Below are 21725 nucleotides of genomic sequence, written 5' to 3' on the forward strand. Positions count from 1 at the left end.
ATTTATTTTTACCGGAACATGTTACGGAATAAAAAATATTACTAACTATTATTTATACAGTAATATTTATCGCAAAAGCACTGTATTACTCTAATTAAACAAACATTACTGTAAAATTTACAGTAAAAAGTATTTTACGGTAATATGGATTTTATGAATAATGCTTGCAGAGTGCTGTAAATATATAGCGAAATTTGATCCGGAATTTTTAACAAAGTAGCAAGAGTCAAGTTTTAATACATTATTCTTGGCTTCTTAGATGTGATTTCAAAATATTTTTAAACCAGTCTTAAAAATTATTTAAAAAATTGATATAAAACGCTACTTCAGTTATGGCGCTAAATATGGGAAAAATTAAATCGTATAACGAAACTCTACGTTTATTAATAAGTTTCAATATTAAGAAATTAATTTTAAAGATTAATTTTGTTTTAAGAGATTTTAATACTCTAATATTTTTTTTAAATAATAATTAGGAGCTGGTGTAACTCTGTGTTATGGTGGGAATATTTCATGAACTTTATCGTGCTTCTATCCATTCAAAATGCTGCTTCTTATTCTAAAATTAAATAATTCAAGTGATCTTCGAAACATGTTTATTTAACCAAAAATTGCAAAACACTTATACAGATTTTTTTAAAATAAGATGTTTGTTACAATACTCAGTATACATCGTAAAACAAGAAGAATTGCAGATGTTACAAATTCCTACATAACAATGCCAAACTCTCAAAACAGTACATAATTAGATGTGGAGATTGGTCTAATTCGTAACACTTATTTATATCAGTGTTCCAAGCAAATAATTCAAATATAATCCATAATCAGATCGGAAAAACCGTAATCCGAGTCCAAAATTCGACATCTAGGAAATCACAATTCCTTAAGAAATTCACTAGTCGCCCTTTTTCTTTGGTTTTTTCATCCTCTTATACAAGTTTTTGAAAAAAGATCGAATGTTATGCTTCTTGGTGTTCTTTTTCACGATCTTAACTTGTTTCAATTTATCACCAATTTCTTCCACTATGTCACTGGCCATACTGAAAGAAAAATGTGTATTATAAATTTTTTCCCTAAGCAATTTGATTTGCAATACACTTTATCACTAATACAGAAATAAATTTATTATAATTCATAAAAGTTTTAAAAACTGAAACTGTACTTCGACAACTGAAATATCGTTTTGTTGTAAGACAGCAGTATGTAGTTTTTAATTATTATTTTAATTTCGTTTCCTGGTTATTTTAGATTCGTAAAAACAATTTTTTCATATCATTAAAGTACAATATTAATTCAATATGATTATCATCTATATTTATGTTCAATAAAAAATAAAATTTATCATCATTCTAGGATATTTTTCTATACCCGTTTTTCTACTTGTCTCATAGTTTTTTTTAACAAATGAAGCGATAGCAATTCACGTGATCATAGCATCAAAACAATTTATCAGATGTAAGTAAAAAACAATTAATCAGATGTTATATAACAACTGATAGTACAATTCAACAAATGATCTCATTTAAATACTTTGGTACTGAGTTTAATGATTGCAACTTAATTTAGCTTAATTCTTTCGGATTGTTTTATTTCCTATTTTGATCTATCTTAATTTTGGAGTTTTTAAAATAGACGCCTAGAAATAAATAACAATCCTGCGAAAAACTGTTCCATTGCAGTCAACATAGCGGAAGTGCCGATAAAGAATAATAATATGAATTTAGAAATGATATGCACGATTAAAAATTAAAGCGAGGAGGAAACAAAAGCCTGTCCAAAAACTTAAAACTTTTTACTGTAGAAGGTGATACTGAAATTACAGTCAAAACTTGTTTGATTAACGGAAAGTAAAGAGAGACTGCAAGGCTGTGATTTTCGAAATACCTCTGTGTTTCATCCAGCAAACAAACCAGTTTTGATAATTTCAGTTCCAGCCCTCTCTGTGGGGATGTAAGAATTTATGGTTCTTGTTTGCTTAATAGCTGATTCGTGACCATGGATGTAAATATTTAATTAACATAATTTGTGGCAAATAATTTAAAAAATGTATCAAGATCGGTGGTTACTGAAAGGATCTATCTCGATACTGTAAGGATACTCGATATAAAAATCTATCTCGACCATGTTTAACAAAAACTTAATAGAAAAATTAACAAAAAAAAAATTACAAAAAGCACTTTGAAAATATTTTAAAGATATTTTTTCATTTTTTAAAAGCCAAATTTCTAAATTCATTTAAATTTTAAAATATTCTTTTTGGTATTTGATGACGGAGAATGGGAAAGAGGAGAATGCATATTTTATTGAGGACCATGCAGAGAGTATTTTATATCTACGCGCCTTAATTCTAGCTTTAGTTAAAAATATTTATAAAACATTATTTTGCACATTCATTCTGAATTAATCATGGAAATTTGCTCTGGTAGATGTGAATTAAGACTTGGTTAACTTCGTGAAAAATAGTTTTCATTAGAGTTAAGGCTTTTGCAGCATATTATTTATGTTTTTGAAGTATTCAAGAAATTTTAAAATACCTCGTTTTTGCCTCCGTATTATCAACGGCATTATGAGCCATTTCATCGATCGATTGGGAAGAACAATGGCCTTCCACTTTTTCAAAACCATAAGAGGAATCATACTCTTCATAATTTTTATCAACCAAATCATCTTCTGCCAATGATTCATATGACGAGCCTCTGTAAAGTCGTTTAATACGTTTATATTCCCGAAATATGAAATCGGTCTGCGTCAATTTATATAGCTCGTCTTCATCATACGATTCCTCATTCGTTTCTACTCCAGATTCACACTTCGAATCCTCATCCGACATAAAAGCTTTACTTGTCAGAATCTCTTCTGAAGATTCGAACCAAATGTGGATGTTTGGAAGGCTGCGGAATCGAATAGATTCACGAGCCCTGCACTCATGACCAAACTGAACTTCAAATTTGAAGTCCTCAACCCGACTACTTTCTTCCACAAAATACTTTAGAGCCTGACTGCGAAGTCTAGCCCTCCATTCGTCAAAATACAGTTGGTCACTCGTGGCGATATCAATACTCGCCTTTTTATTTCTCTTGTTGGCTGCAAAACACAATAACCATATAAAGAATATAACACATTTCTGATAAATCGTCAACGTTTTAGTAAATTATCCATCATAATTATTATTTAGTTTAAAATTTCGTAAGACTACGAGTGTGATGGGCAAAGAAGTCATTTTTGTTAATATTATTAGTGTATATATGTTTTGGTGAAAGTATTGGGGAATGATTTTTTACGCTGGAGAGAAAAATATATATTTAACTCAATCATCAAAACTATGCCAAAGTAAATTTTTCTAAAGTAATTAGTATTATTTATTCGATTAGAGCTATTTTCGGTAGATATGCGGCATAAGCAATTAGAATTGGATCCAAATAATATGAGCCTGAAACAAGCTACAGTTTTCTATGAGAAAAAAATTTATTCATAAAAAAATTTTAAGATTTGCATTTGGCGAAAACTTTCGAAAATTGGCGAATACTTTCGAAATTGTACTATAATATATTGCAATGTTTATTTAATATTACAATGATAAGAATTAACCTTCCATTAATATTCATTCATAATATAATGAATTTGTCTTACGGACTAACATACGATTTTTGCTTAATTACTGTGAAAGCTGCAAAAATAGCACCAATGTTAAATATTGTCAAATATTACTATTTTGAATTCATCAAAAAAGGATCTTTAACGATTTTTTAAACATGCTTTTAAAATTTTTTTCACAGCACCCAATTATGAATTTATTTTTACAGTCGAATATAAAATAAAACTAAAATTAAGCACAAATAAAGGTAAAGGAATGGGCAACAAATAAAGAATTGTCCATTTCTGCACCTTGTACTCTACCTTATACTGTACCTTGTATTCTCGATGCTTTGCTTCATTCATACAAAGCACATAGTATAACATATCTTCGTTTTAGCATTTTGACGAGTAGTTTTACTTACTTATGAGCATCTACTGAATTTTACATATATTTTTGTAAACGTGTCAGTATGTTTTGGTAACAATTCCAAAAAGTGCAAAACGTTTTGAAGAATTTTGTGTCGGAAATATAGGCAGAAATTAATATTAACCTATTAATATATGTTATGTATTATTAGCGAAATTTTAAATTATTTAAATTTTCAATACTTTCAAGAAACTGTGTCGAGTAATAAAGACGAAATCTTTATAAACAGAAAAATATTAAAAACATTCTTAAATACATTTAATTGAAATAAATGGTTCTTAATAAATTCCTCTATAGCGAATAAAGTGAGTCTATGAGATTTTTTTAAGTTTGTTTTGTATAAATAAGTTAGGAAAAACTGAATGATGTTTTAAAAAATTAATTCATAAAATATAATAAATTTGAAATTTCTGTGTTTCATTTTAGAAAATCACTCTATGAATAATATTATAGTAATGAGTTTATAAATTTTACTATTAAATTACTAATTAAAAATCGGACTTTATAAGAAAATTGTATATACATGCACAGCTCAATGAATAAAAAAAGATTAGATACTCAGATTAAAAATGAATTGGAACTTTTATTCCACTATTATTGAAAACCTTTAAGAAATTTTGATACTTTTTATGTAGGAAAATAGAAAATTTTTAACATAGAAAAGAGCTTATTTGTGAAAAATAACCGAGTCGAGAAAGTTGCATATTCTATTTCTAACGGACAATCATCATAGTATGCATACGAAAGGAGTTATTTTCAAACTAATTCTAGTAAAGTTTGGAACATACATTTTGTTAAGAGATAAAACAGTTAGTTATCATTAAGAAAATTTTCTAAGCTTTTTGGAGCATCTTGTATTCTACTATTGAAAATTTGTAGGCATTTTGATAAGCTTTATCTATAAAAATAGACAAAGTTTCACACCAAAAGTTAAATATTTGTGAAAAAAATAAATGTAAAGAGCAAACTGAAAATTTGAATTTAAACATATAAAAAATATTGTGTGCATGCAATAAAAATAAGGGATAAAATAATTTTATTCTTGTTCTAATTAATCTTTGAAGTTAAAGCTGAGTTAGATATTTCTTGTTAACTAATTGGATTGCTTTTTTTATCATGTGAAAAGAAAAACTTACAATTCTTTATATTAACCTGTTAACCGGGTACAATGGTTAACAGGGTACCGTTTTGCAATGGTTTTTTCCCCCCTCATAGTTATAAGTAATATCATCATAGTTAAACATTATCAAACATAGATTTCAAAGTTTAACAAAAGGCATATATTAGTAAAATATATAAATGTCATTTTAAGTACATAGTATAAATCCTATTACGACTTTAAGCAAGTTTATGCATCTTTCAAATTTCAGTTGTTCGAGAAGTTGATTAAAAAACATTTATTTAACTGATGAAATTAAAAGATTTTGAAGACCTACATTTACAAATTCAGAATATTTTTCTTCAGTTTTCAAGGAAACAAAGCATTTCATAAATTTTCAGAACATGTCTAGAAACTAAAGCTCCTAATTTTAAATCTTTGAGCTTAGTTAGTTTAAATCCTAATTATTTAAATACATTTTTTTGTTTATAGAAGAATTGGAATAAGTAATTAATTTTTTGTATGGAAAAGCTGCTCTCTCGCATACTCATAAAAACGTACTTATGGCAAAAATAGTTTAAAAGAAAAGTGCAATAAATTTTGAAGTTTTTGCAGTAATGTTTAAAATAGCAGTTTTTGTAAATTATCATGAATAGTTATGCAAATTATAAATTTTTATTACGTAATGATTTATATTTGAATTTTTTTATGAGAAGAAATTATAAGCAAAAAAAAAGGCCGAAATAAATTATCTGCAATATTATAAATAGCAGGTTTGATACTTTTAGTAATAAAAAAGTAACTAAGCTCTCAAATAAATAAATATTAACTAATATTACTAAATATTAATCCTCATAAGTTACATGTTAACAAATATATATTTTTACAAATGTAGTTTTTATAGTTTTAAAAGACATTTAAAAGACACAGATAAAAATTGAGTAATATTTAAATGCATATTAATAACATAATTCTTTTTTTTTTTAAACATTTTTTAAATATTCAGTATGTTTTGCTAGCTGAATAAGATGATTAGTATAAAATCATTGAAAATTCGAATTTTAAATATTTTAACAATTTTCAATGCTTACGTTTACAAAATCCCAACATCATCAACCAGTTTCTAATGAAACCAAACATCTTTTCAGTTTTTAGAAAAGCTCTAGAAATTTAAGCTCAAACGTTATGTCTATAACTCACAAGCTCAAAAATTAGAATGATTAAATTTCCAAAAATCATATATTTCTTGGTGTTTTTAATTGTTGAATTTCCCGTATTGAAACTGAAACAATTCATTGTTAAGGAATAAAAAGTCACTTTAACAATTGTTTCTGAAAGTTAGCTTAACGCACTCAAAATCTATCTTATTGTTATAAACTATCTAATTGTTGTGGTAAAAGCTTTTAAAAATGTTTATTATAAATCAGGGCTTAATTTAAATGGGTACTTTATATTGGACTACCAAAAATCCAATAATTTAAAACTTGTCTCAAGGTATTTTGTGTATATTAGTCCAGAGTACCAGAGTTGTTGAATATACAATTCTGCAAGAGTCGGAAATATTTGCTCAGTATTATAATGATTATTTTAAATCACCATAACCCATAAATAATCTCGACAAACTGAAATATTTACATAACATCGAATAATTGCTTCTATAAAAATTATGAATACAAAACACAAATGATATTAATTAGATACACTTCGATTAACAGATTTTTTTGTCAATGATAGTTTAAGTCATGTTGGTTTCATTCCAAGACGAAATCGCTATCATTATCATTTCAACTCTTTATATCCTACCTTATACACATTTCTGAGTAATTTAAAATTTATTATGATTATGATAAATTATAGTTATGTGGAAATACTATTACACCCGTGTGGTTATCGGGTGTGAAAGAATTGTCCCAATGCAGATCATGCAAGTCGTAAAAGGTGGCTAAAATGGGTACCCAGTGTCTGGGGGTATAACCGAGCACCTTGTCTGTGGGGATTATATCATGGTACTGGTCCTCTTGGTTGTGGGTTGGGCATAGGGTTGACACCTCTATCCTGTAAAAATTTCTTGTTGCGAAATCCTTAGAAGAAAAATCCCGGATAACTTCATGGAAATGATTTAGAAAACGAAATTTGGATTTGAGAATTGGAAGCTGCATTTGCTGTTAGAACAGATGGAACAATACAATATTGATTTGATTGCCATTCAGGAGGTTAGATGGATTGCCAATGGAACATTGAATAAAAAGAATCATACTGTTTATTTACAGTTGTCACTCCAAAAAACACATTAAGGGCACTGTCTTTATCGTAAGCAAAGGAATACGACACCTGATTTTTGGATTTTAAGGCAATCTCTCCGAGATTGTGTAAGCTCAGAATTAAGGGAAAGTTCTTTAATTTCAGTATTATCTGTTCTTATGCACCAACTGAGGATAAAACAGTGGAAGAAAAGGAAATTTTCTATGAAAATTTAGACAAAATTTACTACAGTTGTCCAAAATATGATGTAAAAATTATTCTGGGAGATCTAAATGCTAAAGTAGGGACGGAAAGGGAATTTAAATTTGTAACTTACATGATGCAACCAATGATAATGGATTAAAATTAATTGATTTTGCTGCCTCACATTATAGGAAGCACGTCCTTTCCACATAAAAATATTCATAAAGCTACCTGGCGTACCCCATGTGGCACTTATGCCAATCAAATTGCTCACGCACTAATTAATATTGTACTAATTGACGCAAGATATTACTCAGACTTGATGGATGTGAGAACTTATCGTGGAGCTAATGTGGATTCAGATCACTTTTTGATTATTGCCAAAGTCAGATCAAGATTATCAAATGCAAAAAAGCTTAAGGGAGAGACTTTGAGAGAATATGACTGTGATAAACTGAAAAATTAGAGGATAAGGCTTGAATATTGCAGAAAAGTAAAGGAACAGTTGAATTTAAAGAATTATGATGGTACTGTGGAAAATAAATGGAAATGTATAAAAGACAGTATCTGTAACGCTGCCAATACCGTGATTGGTAAAGTAACTAAGAAACAGGTTAAGGATTGGTATGATATTGATTGGGCCATTGCTAATGATAAAAATAATGTCGCATATAAACGTATGATAGAAGCACACACAAGAAATAGTACAGAGGAGTACCATAAACACAGAAAAGAGGTGAAGAAACTCTTTAGGCAAAAGAAAAGGGTCTTTGATGAAGAATTGTTTAAAGACGTTGAACATCTGAAATCCACAAATGAATGCAGAGCATTCTATCGGAAAATCAACCGTAGTCAATTGGACTTTAAACAGACCTAGTCTATGCAAAAACAAATTTGGTGAAATTATTAGTGATAAACAAGACATTTTAAAAAGATGGCATGAACATTTTAACGAACTTCTTAATGAAAATTGCAAGGATGTTGAAATAATTGCACCTGAATTCATAAATGACATCGAAGTTGAGGCTCCAACTATTGAGGAGATCAGGGCTGCAATTAAAAACTTAAAGAATAAGAAGGCTTCGGGACATGATCTCATATCATCAGAACTACTAAAAAATTGCGAACCTACCTTATTAAGAAATTCATTTGAACTTATTACTGACATCTGGTGCTCTGAGATTATGCCAACGGAATATTAGCCTTTTGTGACCAAATTCAAAAGAAAGGAGATCCTATGACCTGTGCTAACTACCGTGGCACTAGTTTTCTTTGTATAACTTATAAAATTCTTTCTAGAATTTTATATCTCAGGCTGTTGCGACATTCATTGACTCACAAATAGGAAAATATCAATTTGGATTCCATAATGAAAAATCAACTAAAGATCAGATATTTGGTCTCCGTCAGATTTTGGAGAAATCAATGGAATTTAATAGTGAAACACACAATCTTTTTATTGATTTCTAGGCTTTTTTTGATAGTATCAATAGAAATTATCCTTTTGAAGCAACGAATACTTTTAAAATACTTTCAGAACTCATTAAATTGACGAGACTTACATTGAAAGATACAAAGTGTAAGATTAAGTTTCTGGGGTCTCTGTCAGAAAATCTTGATACATTCACAGGTGTTCGACAAGGAGATTCTCTCTCCTGTCTTCTTTTTAATAGCGCACTTGAGATAGTTATTCGTGATTCAAATATCAATACCAGTGGTCACATTTTTACTGGATCAGTACAACTACTTGCATATGCTGATGATGTTGATATAATTCCTCGTTCCCTTCATGCCCTGAAAGAGTCATTTCTTGCCCTTGGGGTGGCTGCAAGGCAAATGGGCTTGGTCATAAATGTAGAGAAAACATAATATATGTTATTCTCAAGAAACAGAGTCCCCTATCTTGAAATAAATTCTTATAGATTTGAAACTGTGAGGAGTTTTAATTACTTACGATCAATTATTACCATTGACAACAGAATTACTCCTGAAATAAAAAACCGACTAAATCTGGCGAATCGGACTGTCTACGGGATGAGAAGATTTATTAAATCTAGGTTTCTTTCTAGAAAAACAAAGTTCTTAATCTACAAAACTCTTGTCCGGCCAGTCTTGACATACGCTTCTGAAGCTTGGACAATGACAAAACTGGAGGAAAATCGCATCGCAATATTTGAGAGAAAGTTTTGCCGGGTATACTTTGTGGTGTAAATGAAAAAACAATAACTGGAGAAGGAGATTTAATTTTGAATTGTACAAGATTTATAAACAACCTGTACATAAAAATAAATAGAATGAATTGAATCGCCCACGTGATTCGAATGAGTGACGGCAACAAATTAGAAAAGATTCTGCTCTTTAGACCCACTGGAAAAAGGAAGCGGGGAAGGCCGTGGTTGAGATGGGCTGATTTTCTCGCAATTGATGAAAAGAATTGGAGATCAAAGATAAATCGGAAGTCGTCAAGGAGAAATCTTCAGAGGAAGGCATTGGCTCGTATTGGGCCATCTGGCCAACAATGATGATGATGATGGAGATACTATTAAATTCATGAATGCGTTTCTAGTCAAGTGATAGTCACACTAGTCTACTCATAGTCTAAACCATACTTTGATAAATTTCACGCTGTGGTCATCCTGAAATTGCGGTAAAATAATCGGCAGCAGTCTGTCCATCTGATAAATCACACAGTTTATCGTTAGGAACACTTTCCCCCGTTACAGTTTAGAAACAGTTTACAACTAGTATGACTAAAAAACCGTGAATATAAAAGTATGCGATTTTGTAACCACTTAAAACAAGAAAAATTTCTAATAAAACTTAACGAATATTGACGGTCTGTGGGTTATGTGCCATTTATGCGTGAGTGATAATTTGGTACTATCCAGGGTCACATCTTGAAGAGTGTAGGACAGTGGATACTCTTCATGTACTGAAGGAATAGAAGAAATATTGAGGTACCAACACTGGAATTCGAGCCCCTGTTGAGCCGATCATAAGATCGATCGATTAACTCTCGCAGCATACCCAGCTGACCGTAACAAAATGGCTTCATCAGGTAGGCCTAATTGGCGAGCATGGAATTCTGGTTGTTAAACCGTATTAAGTAAAAAACAAACAGTAAACGATTTTTCACACATTTAAAAGTTTGAATATCATCATTTTTTGGTTATTTGATTGTTTAGATCGAATATGGTAAAATAGCAAATAAATTACTATCTAACTTTTTTTCACGAGAAATTTATAACAGGGGTAAGTTTGTTATATTTTTAATAAAATACCTTTTAATTTTTAATTTCCTGAACCAAATTTATTTAGCTAAAATGCAAAATTGATTCTAAGATAATCCAAGTTAATTTAATGTATTATTTATAGTATTATTGATAATGATAAAATAATTTACTGAGTCACTTTTATTCTTGTTCTAAACATGTCTGATCAATATTGCGTTGTCGATATTTGTGCTATTTCTATGGTAAATACTTTTACTTAGAAAACAGTTAGTGTGCACTTTCCTTATAAGTTTTTCATACATAAATTCTTTTTATTTTCATTCAATATCAATTGTGAATAAATGTTTTACTTGCTGATATATATGAATATTTTTAATTGTTTCTTTAAATCTTTTTCTGAACTAATTTCAGTATGTTATATGCGATAGTTAACGCGATTATTGATGTACAGTATTGTTGAAAAAGGTAAACGAAAAAGAAAAGTAATTTAGTGTGCAATTTAAAAAAATGTTTAGTGCCGTTATTGATGAGTAGAAAAAATTGTTAAAATTAATGTTCGAATTTTTAAAACATGAATTTAGATCTTAAGAAGAAATCACAATAGTACACGGAGGTAAAAAAGTATAACCAGAATGTATTACAATGACATTTTTGGTAAAAAATACAACTGCATAATTCTGATGAATAAAACCTGAATGTATGTTATTTAAACCATTAATTTAGTAATTTTTTCGTCCGTATGGTAACAGCCTTCCGAAAATTCTGTTTTCAAAATTATAGTTTTTATTACCATACATTTAGAAAAAAGAAAGGAACTAAAAAGAAAATTCAATCGGAAAAATGGTATATGTCATGCTTTAAGGTTTCATGATAAAACTACCAAACTTTACCACAGTCACCAAATTTTATCATGTTTTATTAAACCATATTTTATTGTTAATTTTAGCAAAGTCGTGACCAAACCGTTTCATCAAAAATTACCGAACTACTTAATGTCCCTACAGATCCAGAAAAACGGTAAATTCAACTATATTATATTAGATTTTACCTTGCTTTTTTTCTCGGTGCATGATTTAAATTTCAAGTTCCTTTCAGATACGCATTTAAGGAAAACTATTATTAAATGCTTTAATCTGTTGGCTTATATGAATTAAAAACAGTTTGCAATTAAAATGGTAAATAATTAAAAGGAGGAATATTAGTTTGTTTGGAAAGGGTCAGTTATGTATTTCTTTTATTCGATAGTAAAAGATTATTGTTTTAGAATTATGCATTAAATAAATACCCATTCAATAAGATATAATGTATACTCAAATTTAGTAAAGACAAATCATAATACAATATCAGTGCATACCTATGACATTGTATGATAGCTTTCATTGAGTATAGTAAATTATTTTAAGAGTTTTATTTTATCAAATTTATGTTCCATAAACGATTTAAGCATCTTGGTCTTGTTTCATTTATATCTAATACTTAAAGCGAAATCAAAATAACCTGTCACAGCAGTCCTCTCCATAACAGACAAAATAATAATTTTGCTCCTTGATGATTTTTTTGTTTTAATTTCAAAGAAATGTCGTTTATGATTTTAAAGTATTCACAGTATATGCGAAAAAATTAATATTTCTAAATACAAATTTTAAATAAATATTTTGTTTGTAGAGAGGCTTAACTTTATCCGCTTTAGAGAACTTTTTTTACGTATGCGCTCAGGGACCGACCAAGACAAATTCAGGCCCAAGGCCTAAGAAAATATTTTGAAATTAAATTTCTAAAGAATAGTTCTAACAATAAAAAGAATCTACTAAACTGCATGATTCAAGAAAAGCATTATAAAAATTTTTGAAAGCAGACAATTGAAGATTATTTTTCTAAAATAAAGTTTACGCATCTAAATATTGAAGCAAAATATAAAACGACAAAACAATGTTGTTTGAAAATAAATATAGTTTAGAGACCACAAACAATTGAAATAAGCGATTTTTGCTAAAAGTCACTGATTAGTTGAATTATTTAAAAGATTGTAGCCTTCCATCTACAGCCTTACATATTTGTTAAAAATAAGTTTTTAGCTCTCGTTGACACTATAATCATTTATAAGAGACTTTGCGAATATGCATTCTTGTTGCATTTGCTTAAGCCGTTGGAGTAAAAATTGCACCAAATAAAAATCAGCTGTACTTTCGAATTAGATTAGTGCAATGTTTACACGAGTTTGGTTTATCACAATGTAAAGAAAGTTTGTTAAGTGCCTTTTTTGTGATAAACTGTTTCTTTCAGTACTTTTTTAAAAGTAATATTGTGGACTTCTTACTAATTTCTGAGGCCCCCAGAAAGTGTGGACCCTAGGTCCGTGCCTATTGGGCCTGGGCGATAATCAGGTCCTGTATGCGCTGTTATAAAAATTTCTGATCAAACTCCGCATTTTACAGCTGCATTTATTTGTACCTAAACATGTCACGGAACAAAAATCTTACAAACCATTATTTATACAATAATATCTATCACAATACCCCTTTATCACTCTAATTAAGCAAACATTACTGTAAAATTTACAGTTAAAAGGATTTTACGGTAATATGGATTTTACGAATGATATTCCATAAGTGCCGTAAACTTAAACCGTAATTTGTTCCGTAATTTTTTAGTCAAGAGTTATGTTTTAATACATTATTTTTGGTTTCTTAGATGTGATTTTAAGTTATTTCTCCCCATGTCTTTAAAATTGTTTTAAAAATTCATATAAAGGGCTACTTTATTATCTCGTAAAATAAGGGCAAAATTAAATTAACGAAACTCTATCATTATTTAATTAATTTTAAGAAATTAATTTTAAAGATTAATTTTAAAGATTAATTAAATTTTAAGAGATTTTAATACTCTACCATTTTTTATAATAATTAGGAGCAGTTGTATCTCTGTGTAACAGGGGGGGGGGATATTTGATCCACTGTTATTGTTAAGTGCCGTAAATTTATAAAAAATAATTGATCCGGAATTTTTCTCAAAGTAGCAAGAGTTAAGTTTTAATCCATTATTTTTGGCATCTTAGATGTGATTTTAAAATATTTTTAAACCAGTCTTTAAAGTTATTTCAAAAATTGATATAAAACGCTACTTAGTTCCAGTTATGGCGTAAAATATTAGAAAAATTAAATCGTTTAATGAAACTCTATGTTTATTAATAAATGTCAATGCTAAGAAATTAATTTTAAAGATTAATTTAGTTTTAAGAGATTTTAATACTCTAACATTTTTTTATAATAATTAGAAGCTGGTGTATCTTTGTGTTATGTAGGGAATATTTCATCAACTTCATTGTGTTTCTATCCATTCAAAATGCTGTTTCTTATTCTAAAATTAAATAATTCATAAAGTGATCTTCGAAACATGTTTATTTAACCAAATATTGCAAAACACTTACACAAATTTTTTTAAAATAAGATGTTTGTTAGCAATACTCAGTATTTATCGTAAGACAAGAGGAATTGCAGATGTTACTAATTCCTGCATCATAATGTTCGAAGAAAATTCCAAACTCATAATTAGCTGTGGAGATCGGTCAAATTTGTATCTAACAATGCTCCAAGCAAAATAATCCCAATGTAATCCATAAACTCATCGGAAAATCCATAATCCGAGTCCGAAATCCGACGCCAAAGAAATNGGTAATTTAATGTAGAATTTAATAATAAATACAGTATTACAATATCTTTATTAGAAAAAAAGTTATGCAATTAATAGTAAGATCTATCTTGGATTTGATTTTTTTTAAAGTGATACTTACACAATCAATACTTAGTAGGATAACCCTTAATTTTTAAGACAGCTTCACAGCGTCTTTTCATCGAGTGAACGAGTGTTTGGAGTTCATCTTTCGTAATCACATGGTGCCAAGAATCAATTATAGCTTCACTTGGTTGTCTTTTATTGGATGGACGTTTTTTTCGTACAAGAATTTTCAAACGCCGCCACAAATTTTCAATTGGATTGAGATCAGGGCTGTTTCCTGACCATGGTAATATATCTATGTCTTTATTTTGAAAGCATGCTTTGCATACTTTTGCTGTGTGGCATGGAGCTGAATCCTGCTGAAAAATAAATGGTTCGTAGTTGGGGAAGAGATCTCTGATGGAAGCTATCAATTTTGATTTCAGGACAGTTTCTTCAGGATCTTTCATTCTTGTCTTTCTATATTAAATCATAAGTTTAAATTCGATTTCTCTGTTAAGACGCAGAAATCGTTCTTTCACAAAGAGCCATAAAAAGTCAAGATGACAATTAAAAGATTATTTTTCAAAATTAATGGGTAATAATTCTTAGAAAAATACGCATTCAGAAAATTCCCCATCGTCAGAATGGTGTTATCTTTTTAACAAATCTAAATCTTTACATTTTCCCACTTGAATTACGTTTCATTAAGTATATCCTTGTAACCAATTCCCTTTAAGAATCCCTGTCTCAAAAGCAGGAGTTTTCAAAAATTCGTGGCTTATTTGTATTTTCATGGGTAGATAAATCAATCAATCTGTGTCAAATTATGTATATACAGTGCTCGAGATAAGCAAACCAAATACGATAAACTGGAAAGAAAAAAATATATTTAACTCAATTCTATAAATTATGTCAGAATGAATTTTTCTAAACAAAATTTTTTTTTTGTTGTTCAATTGGAGGAATTTTCGTAGATGCGCCGGATAGCCAATTAGAATTGGTTCCAAATAATATAATCCTGAAACTACTGCAAAATAGTTTTCTATGGGAAAAAATTTTATCTTAAAAAAAGCGTTAGGATTTACATTTGGCGAAGACTTTCAAAAATTGGCGAATACTTTTTACCGTCTAATAATTTGAAATTCCTACAGCTGGCCCCTCATGTATATATATATACTAAAATTTTTTTACTACAATTATAAAAATTACCCTTCCATTCCATAATATAATGAATTTATCCTTTTGACAGACGTACGGATTTTGTTTAGTTACTGTAAAAGCTGTAAGAATAGTGCCAATGGATATATTGTCAAATATTTTTTTTTTTTTAATTCATCGAAAAAGGATCGCTTTAACGATTTTTCAAACATGATTAAAATAATTTTTTCGCAGTAACCCATATGTCAATTATGAATTGGTTTATATAGTCAAATATAAAAAACATTGCAAATGAAATACGAATAAAGGTAAAGAAATGGATAGCAAATACAGTATCGTCCATTTCTGTATCTTTCTTTTGGTATTCTATTCTCGTTGTTTTACTTCATTTATCCAAAAAAAAAAACAAAAAATCATGAAAATTTAAATTTACACCTATAAAAAATTTATGTGTATGCAATAGAAATGAAGGATCAAATAACTTTCCTCTTTTTTTAATTAATCTTTTAAGTTAAAGATAATAAAGTGTTAAATATTACTTATCAACTGATTGCATTTTTAATGATATTAAAAGGAAACAAAATTGCATGCAATTATTTATATTAAGCTTTTAAACGGATATTTATACTGATCTTCAACTCAGTTTACGATGATTTTTTCTTCATAATTATGAGTAATATCACCTTACCTCAATTAATTTCCATTGTCAAAATGTAATAATGCCCATTGCAGTAGTAGTTCAGGTACAACGGAATATTTTATCATTACCATTTAACAGGTAATAGGTTACATGCTAATATAGTACATTTTATATTCAAGTAGTTGATTGCTTAGAAATGTAAAAGTCATTTTGGTTTCCTTAAACCCATATTAAACTCATTTGAAATCAAAAAGTATATTGACTGATAACAGTTCTAATTCCGTAAGTTAATCATTATCAAACATAGATTTAAAAGTCGCGAAAAAAGTAGGGATGAAAATTTATTAATAAAATATACAAATGTTTTTTTAATAACATAATATAAATAATTTTAAGATTTTAAGCAAATTTATGCTTTCTTCAATTTTTAGTAGTTCAAAAATTGGATTAATGAAAAATTTATTTAACATCGGAAATTTAAAGAATATTCATTTGAAGACCCACATTTACAAAATCAGAATGTTTTTTTTAGTTTCCAAGGAAACTAAGCATTTCAAAATTTTTTTAGAACAAGTCTGGAAACTAAAGCTTCGAATTTTAAATTTTTGAGCTTAAATAGATTGATTTCTAACTGTTTAAATATTTATTTCTTCGTTCATAGAAAAATTGGAATAAGTTATAAATTTCTGAAATATAGAAACTGTTCTTCCTCATTTTCATAGCACAGAAACTTACTTATGCCAAAAATAGTTAGAAAGAAGAGTTCAATGAGTTTAAAGGTTTATGTAGCAATATTTTAGTTAGCAGGTTTTTAAATTAGCAGGACTTGTTACTCAAATTTCGAATTTTTATTACGTACAGATTAAAATTTTAATTTTTTTATGAGAAAAAATTATAAGCAAATAAAATAAGGCCTAAACAGATTATTTACAACATTATAAGTAGCAGGATTAAAAATTTTAATAATAAGTAAGTAACTAAACTGCCACATAAAGTAAATAGCAACTAATATTAATAAATATTAACCTTCATATGTTAAATGCTAAAAAATATAGTTTTTTACAAATATAATTTTTATAGTTTCAGAAGTTAATTAAAAGACTCAGATAAAAGTTGATTAGTATTAAAATGTATATTAATAACATACATCCTTTTTTTCAACATTTTTTTAAAGATTCAATATATTCTGAAAGCTTAACAAACTGATTTATTCAATATTACTGAAAATTCGAAATGTGAAAATTTTAATAATTGTTAATGCTTACGTTTACAAAATCCCAACATCAACAACCAGTTTCTAACGAAACCAAACATTTTTCCACCTTAGAATAGCTCTAAAGATTTAAGCTCAAACGTTATGTGTATAACTCACAAGCTCAAAAATTAGAATGATTGAATTTCGAAAAAATGATTATTTCTTAATGTTTTTAATTGTTGAAATTTGAGTATTTAAATTAAAAAAATTCATTGTTAAGACACAAAATGTCAAACAACGATTGTTGTGGAATTTAGTTACAAAATTTTATCTAATTGTTGTAAACTTACCAACAAAGCTTTTAAAACTGTTTTTTATAAATCAGGGGGTAAAATTTGTTGGTGTACTTTATATTGGACTATTAATAATCTAATAATTTAACACTTGTCTTAACGCATTTTGCATAAGTTTGTCCAGACCTGTTGAATTATAGTAATATACATCTTTGCAGGAGTCGGAAATACTTGCTCTGCTTTCTAATGATTTTTAAATCTCTATAATCCATAAATAATCACATTAAATTGCAATGTGTATACAACATCAAATAACTGTTTTTATTAAAATCTTGAATACAAAAAACAAATAGCATTAATAAGATACACTTCGATTAACAGTTTTTTTTGTGAATGATTGTTTAAGTCGTGTCGGTTTCATTTCAAAGCGAATACTCTATACCATTTTTCAAATCTTTATATCCTTATGCACATTTCTGAGCAATCTAAAATTTATAATGTTTATGATAAATTCTAGTAATGTACGTATACTACTAAAATTATGAATGCGTTTCTATTAAAGTGATAGACATATTTTAATAAACTATGAACTGTTATAATTTTCATTCTGAAATTACGGTTAAATAACAGGCTGCACTCTGTCCATCTGATGAACTATAGAGTTTATGACTAGGAGCATTTTTTGCCGTTACAGTGTTGAAACAGTTTACAATAAGTACAGTTAAAAACTCGTGAATAGAAAACTATACGATTTTGTAACCCTTTAAAATTAGAATAGTTTCTAATAAAACTTAAGCGGACATTGAAGCTCAATAGGTTTTGCACCGTTTATGCTTGAATGATAATTTAGTATTATCCAGGGTCACCGCTTGAAGAGTGTATAACACTGGGATACTCTTCATGCATTGAAGGAATGGAAGAAATATTGTGGCATCATCTCTGGGATTCGAATCCCTGTTGAGTCGATCATGAGATTAACCGATTACCTCTCTGAGCTACAGCATGCACCTAGCTGCCAGGAGCAGTTGGCGAGCATATAGAATTATGATAGTCAGAACGAATTAGGTAAAAACAATCAATAAATGATTTTTCTCTCATTTAAAAGTTTGGATATCTTTTTCTCGGTAATTTGACTGTGCTGTTGTTGTTGCACTCAACCATTGGCCAGCAGTGCTAGAACAGGTTCATGACGTTACACACCCTCAAAAAATCCAACAACATCAATGGATCATCTGCTAAATCCTGCTTGGTGAGCCCCAGGCACGCGATGATGTGGTGGAGCCTGCTCTGAAGAACAGTTGGTACAAATTTCAAAGTTCTCTCATTGATTTAAGGTGACCACTTCGAAAGCGGGCAAGAATAGTTTGTTCCTGTCTATTAAAACCTTGAGCCAGGGAGGCTCCAGGTCGAGAACACTGATACCATGGGTGCTTTGGGGGGACACTCCAAGTGATCTTGTTTTTGTGTTTTATTTTTGAGAAGATTTCCAAAAGGGTGAGAGGTGCCAATGGCACAGAGGACTCACAAGCACCAGCTTTAGCCAAAGTGTCCGCAATCTCGTTACCTTTAAAATCGACGTGGGAAGGGATCCACTGCAGATGAATCTAATGCGAAATGGAAAACCGCTTTAACTTTTTGAGTATTGACACTTCAATACTATCTCTCACGCTTTGCCAATTGGTCAAGTGCTTTATTGCACTTCTGCTACAGACAGGACCCATATCTCATTTGATTGTTTTGATCGAATATGGTCAAATATCAATTAAATAAATTGCTATCTAACTTTTTTTACCTAAAAATTTCTAACTCTGTATAGTTAGTTATAATTTTAATAAAATATCTTTTAATGTTTAAATTCTTCCACTAAATTTATTTAGTTAAGATTCAAAATTAATTAAAAGAAAATCCGAGCTAATTTAATTTATAATTTGTAATGAATTTCTAGTTCAGAAATGTTCACTAAAACTTTTTTTGCAATACGATTTTTAAAAAGGTGGTTCCATGATGATTCTAGAAAAATTGTTTCTGACAAATTTATTGTAATAACAGTTCACTCTTTTCCCTGTAAAAAAATCATTTACTGGGCCACTTTTATTCTTGTTCTTAACAGGGTTGATCAATATTGCGTTGTCGATATTTGTCAATAATACTAAAGATAAATATTTTTTCTTAGAAAACAATTAGTGTACACTGTCCTTGCATACATAAATTCATTTTATTTTTATTCAATATCAATTGTGAATAAATGTTTTATTTACATATGAATATGAATGTTTGTTTATATGAATAAAATGTTTATTTACATTTATATATGAATGTTTGTAATTGTTTTTTAGCTCTTTTTTTTAAAAACTAATTTCAATATTTCATATGATGTAGTAAAAACGATTATTGATGTCAAAAATACTTGAAACATTCAAAGTTTAAAGGCAAGATAAGCGATATACTTAAGAATTGTTAGGCAGAATAAAATATATCATATGAAAACATCATATCAAATATATTACATCATATGAAAATGCATTATATCATATTCAACACTTAAAAAATTTCTTCAATGTTAGTTAGTAGTATTTGCGGAAAGAATATGGGAATAAAATTACGTCAAAAATTCAATTCAAATATTGTAAAAAATTAATACACGAATTTTACGAAACTCTTCTCTCTTTGGCAGAAACTATTTCCTGGAATATGATCTGAGCGAATATTTTATCAAAGTGACGAAATAACTATCTTCATTTCTTTGAGGAAACGGATTTACTCAAAAGTAAAGAAATCGTTAGTCGTCTTTTTCTTTTAAAGTTTGGATTGTCACTTTTTATGGGCACCAAACAGGTGAATCAGTGAATTAACGCCACCCTAACGACACAAGAAGAACAGATACAACGGAGAGATAAATTGCATTTGTGCGAGGTGGGATTCGAACCCGGGATCTTCCTGATATCAGGCTAACTTCTTGAATACCAAACAACCTAGTCTACAGTCATTCTAGTTAACATTCTTCATCTATTCACTACGATGTGAATAGAGGATACTACAATGTACTTCGGTGTCCACATTTGAGAGGTCGTGTTTCAAAATTAAAGAAAAACAACTGAATAAAATTGTAGATGCTTAAAAACATTCAAATATTGTTAAAAAAAACCAACAACACGTAAAAATGTAGACTTAAAAGTAAAAATTAAGACTTAAGAGTAATAGTCAATAAATTAGAGTATAAGTTAAGACTTAACTTAAGGATAAGTTAAGACTTAAGAGTATAAGACAATAAAGTTAAGAATTGGGAATCAGAGGGATTCTTCTCAGTCATAAACCAAGTAACTCATCGCAATTCTAAGTCGTGCATTGATCATATCATCAGGGTTCCTTGGGGTATTCATCCACTTTTCCTTCGAGGTTAATATCTTCCTTACCTGTACTCAGCATGATTCTTTATCGCCTTACGAAATCATCGCCAACAAAACCAATTCTTTTTATTTTTTGAAATGCCGGATGCTATTTAGGCAAAGTATGAAATGATCGTCCTGATGAGGTTATTATGTAAATGATGTGCATGTTACTGTGAATGACCGAAATCGGTGGTTGTTGACTTTCACCGGTGAATGTTGACAATCTAATTAGTCGCTTTTTTGAATGTCCGAAATATTTATTACATCCGATTTGATATTAATTTATTCGTGGATATAATTACATTTATTCGATATTTTAATACCTACTGACGATAGATTAGAACAAACATCAGTGTTTGGAGTATCGGGCAAATGTATACCGGGCAGTGGCACTTGACCTTAAAAAGAAACATCAGTGTAGGGTATACCAGGCAAATGTATACCGGGCAGTGGCACTTGATCTTAAAAAAACATCAGTGTAGGGTATACCGGGAAAATGTATTACGAGCAGTGGCACTTGTCCTTAAAAAAATATCAGTGTAGGGTATACCGG

At 29.1% G+C, this 21725-nt stretch overlaps 1 protein-coding gene across 1 annotated transcript; it reads right to left on the reverse strand.

The window, feature by feature from the left end:
• Window positions 1-679: 679 nt before the first annotated feature.
• On the reverse strand, window positions 680-19504 carry LOC139426558 (uncharacterized). The gene is made up of 4 exons (XM_071185834.1): window positions 19451-19504; window positions 19168-19387; window positions 2535-3084; window positions 680-1040 (listed from the first exon to the last, which is right to left on the reverse strand). Exons 1-4 carry the CDS (start codon window positions 19502-19504, stop codon window positions 896-898), a joined length of 969 nt encoding a protein of 322 aa, XP_071041935.1. The 3' UTR covers window positions 680-895.
• Between the last annotated feature and the right edge of the window lie 2221 nt (window positions 19505-21725).

Source organism: Parasteatoda tepidariorum, chromosome 9, assembly GCF_043381705.1.
Source record: "Parasteatoda tepidariorum isolate YZ-2023 chromosome 9, CAS_Ptep_4.0, whole genome shotgun sequence".
In the NCBI taxonomy this organism is placed as follows: Eukaryota; Metazoa; Arthropoda; class Arachnida; order Araneae; family Theridiidae; genus Parasteatoda; species Parasteatoda tepidariorum.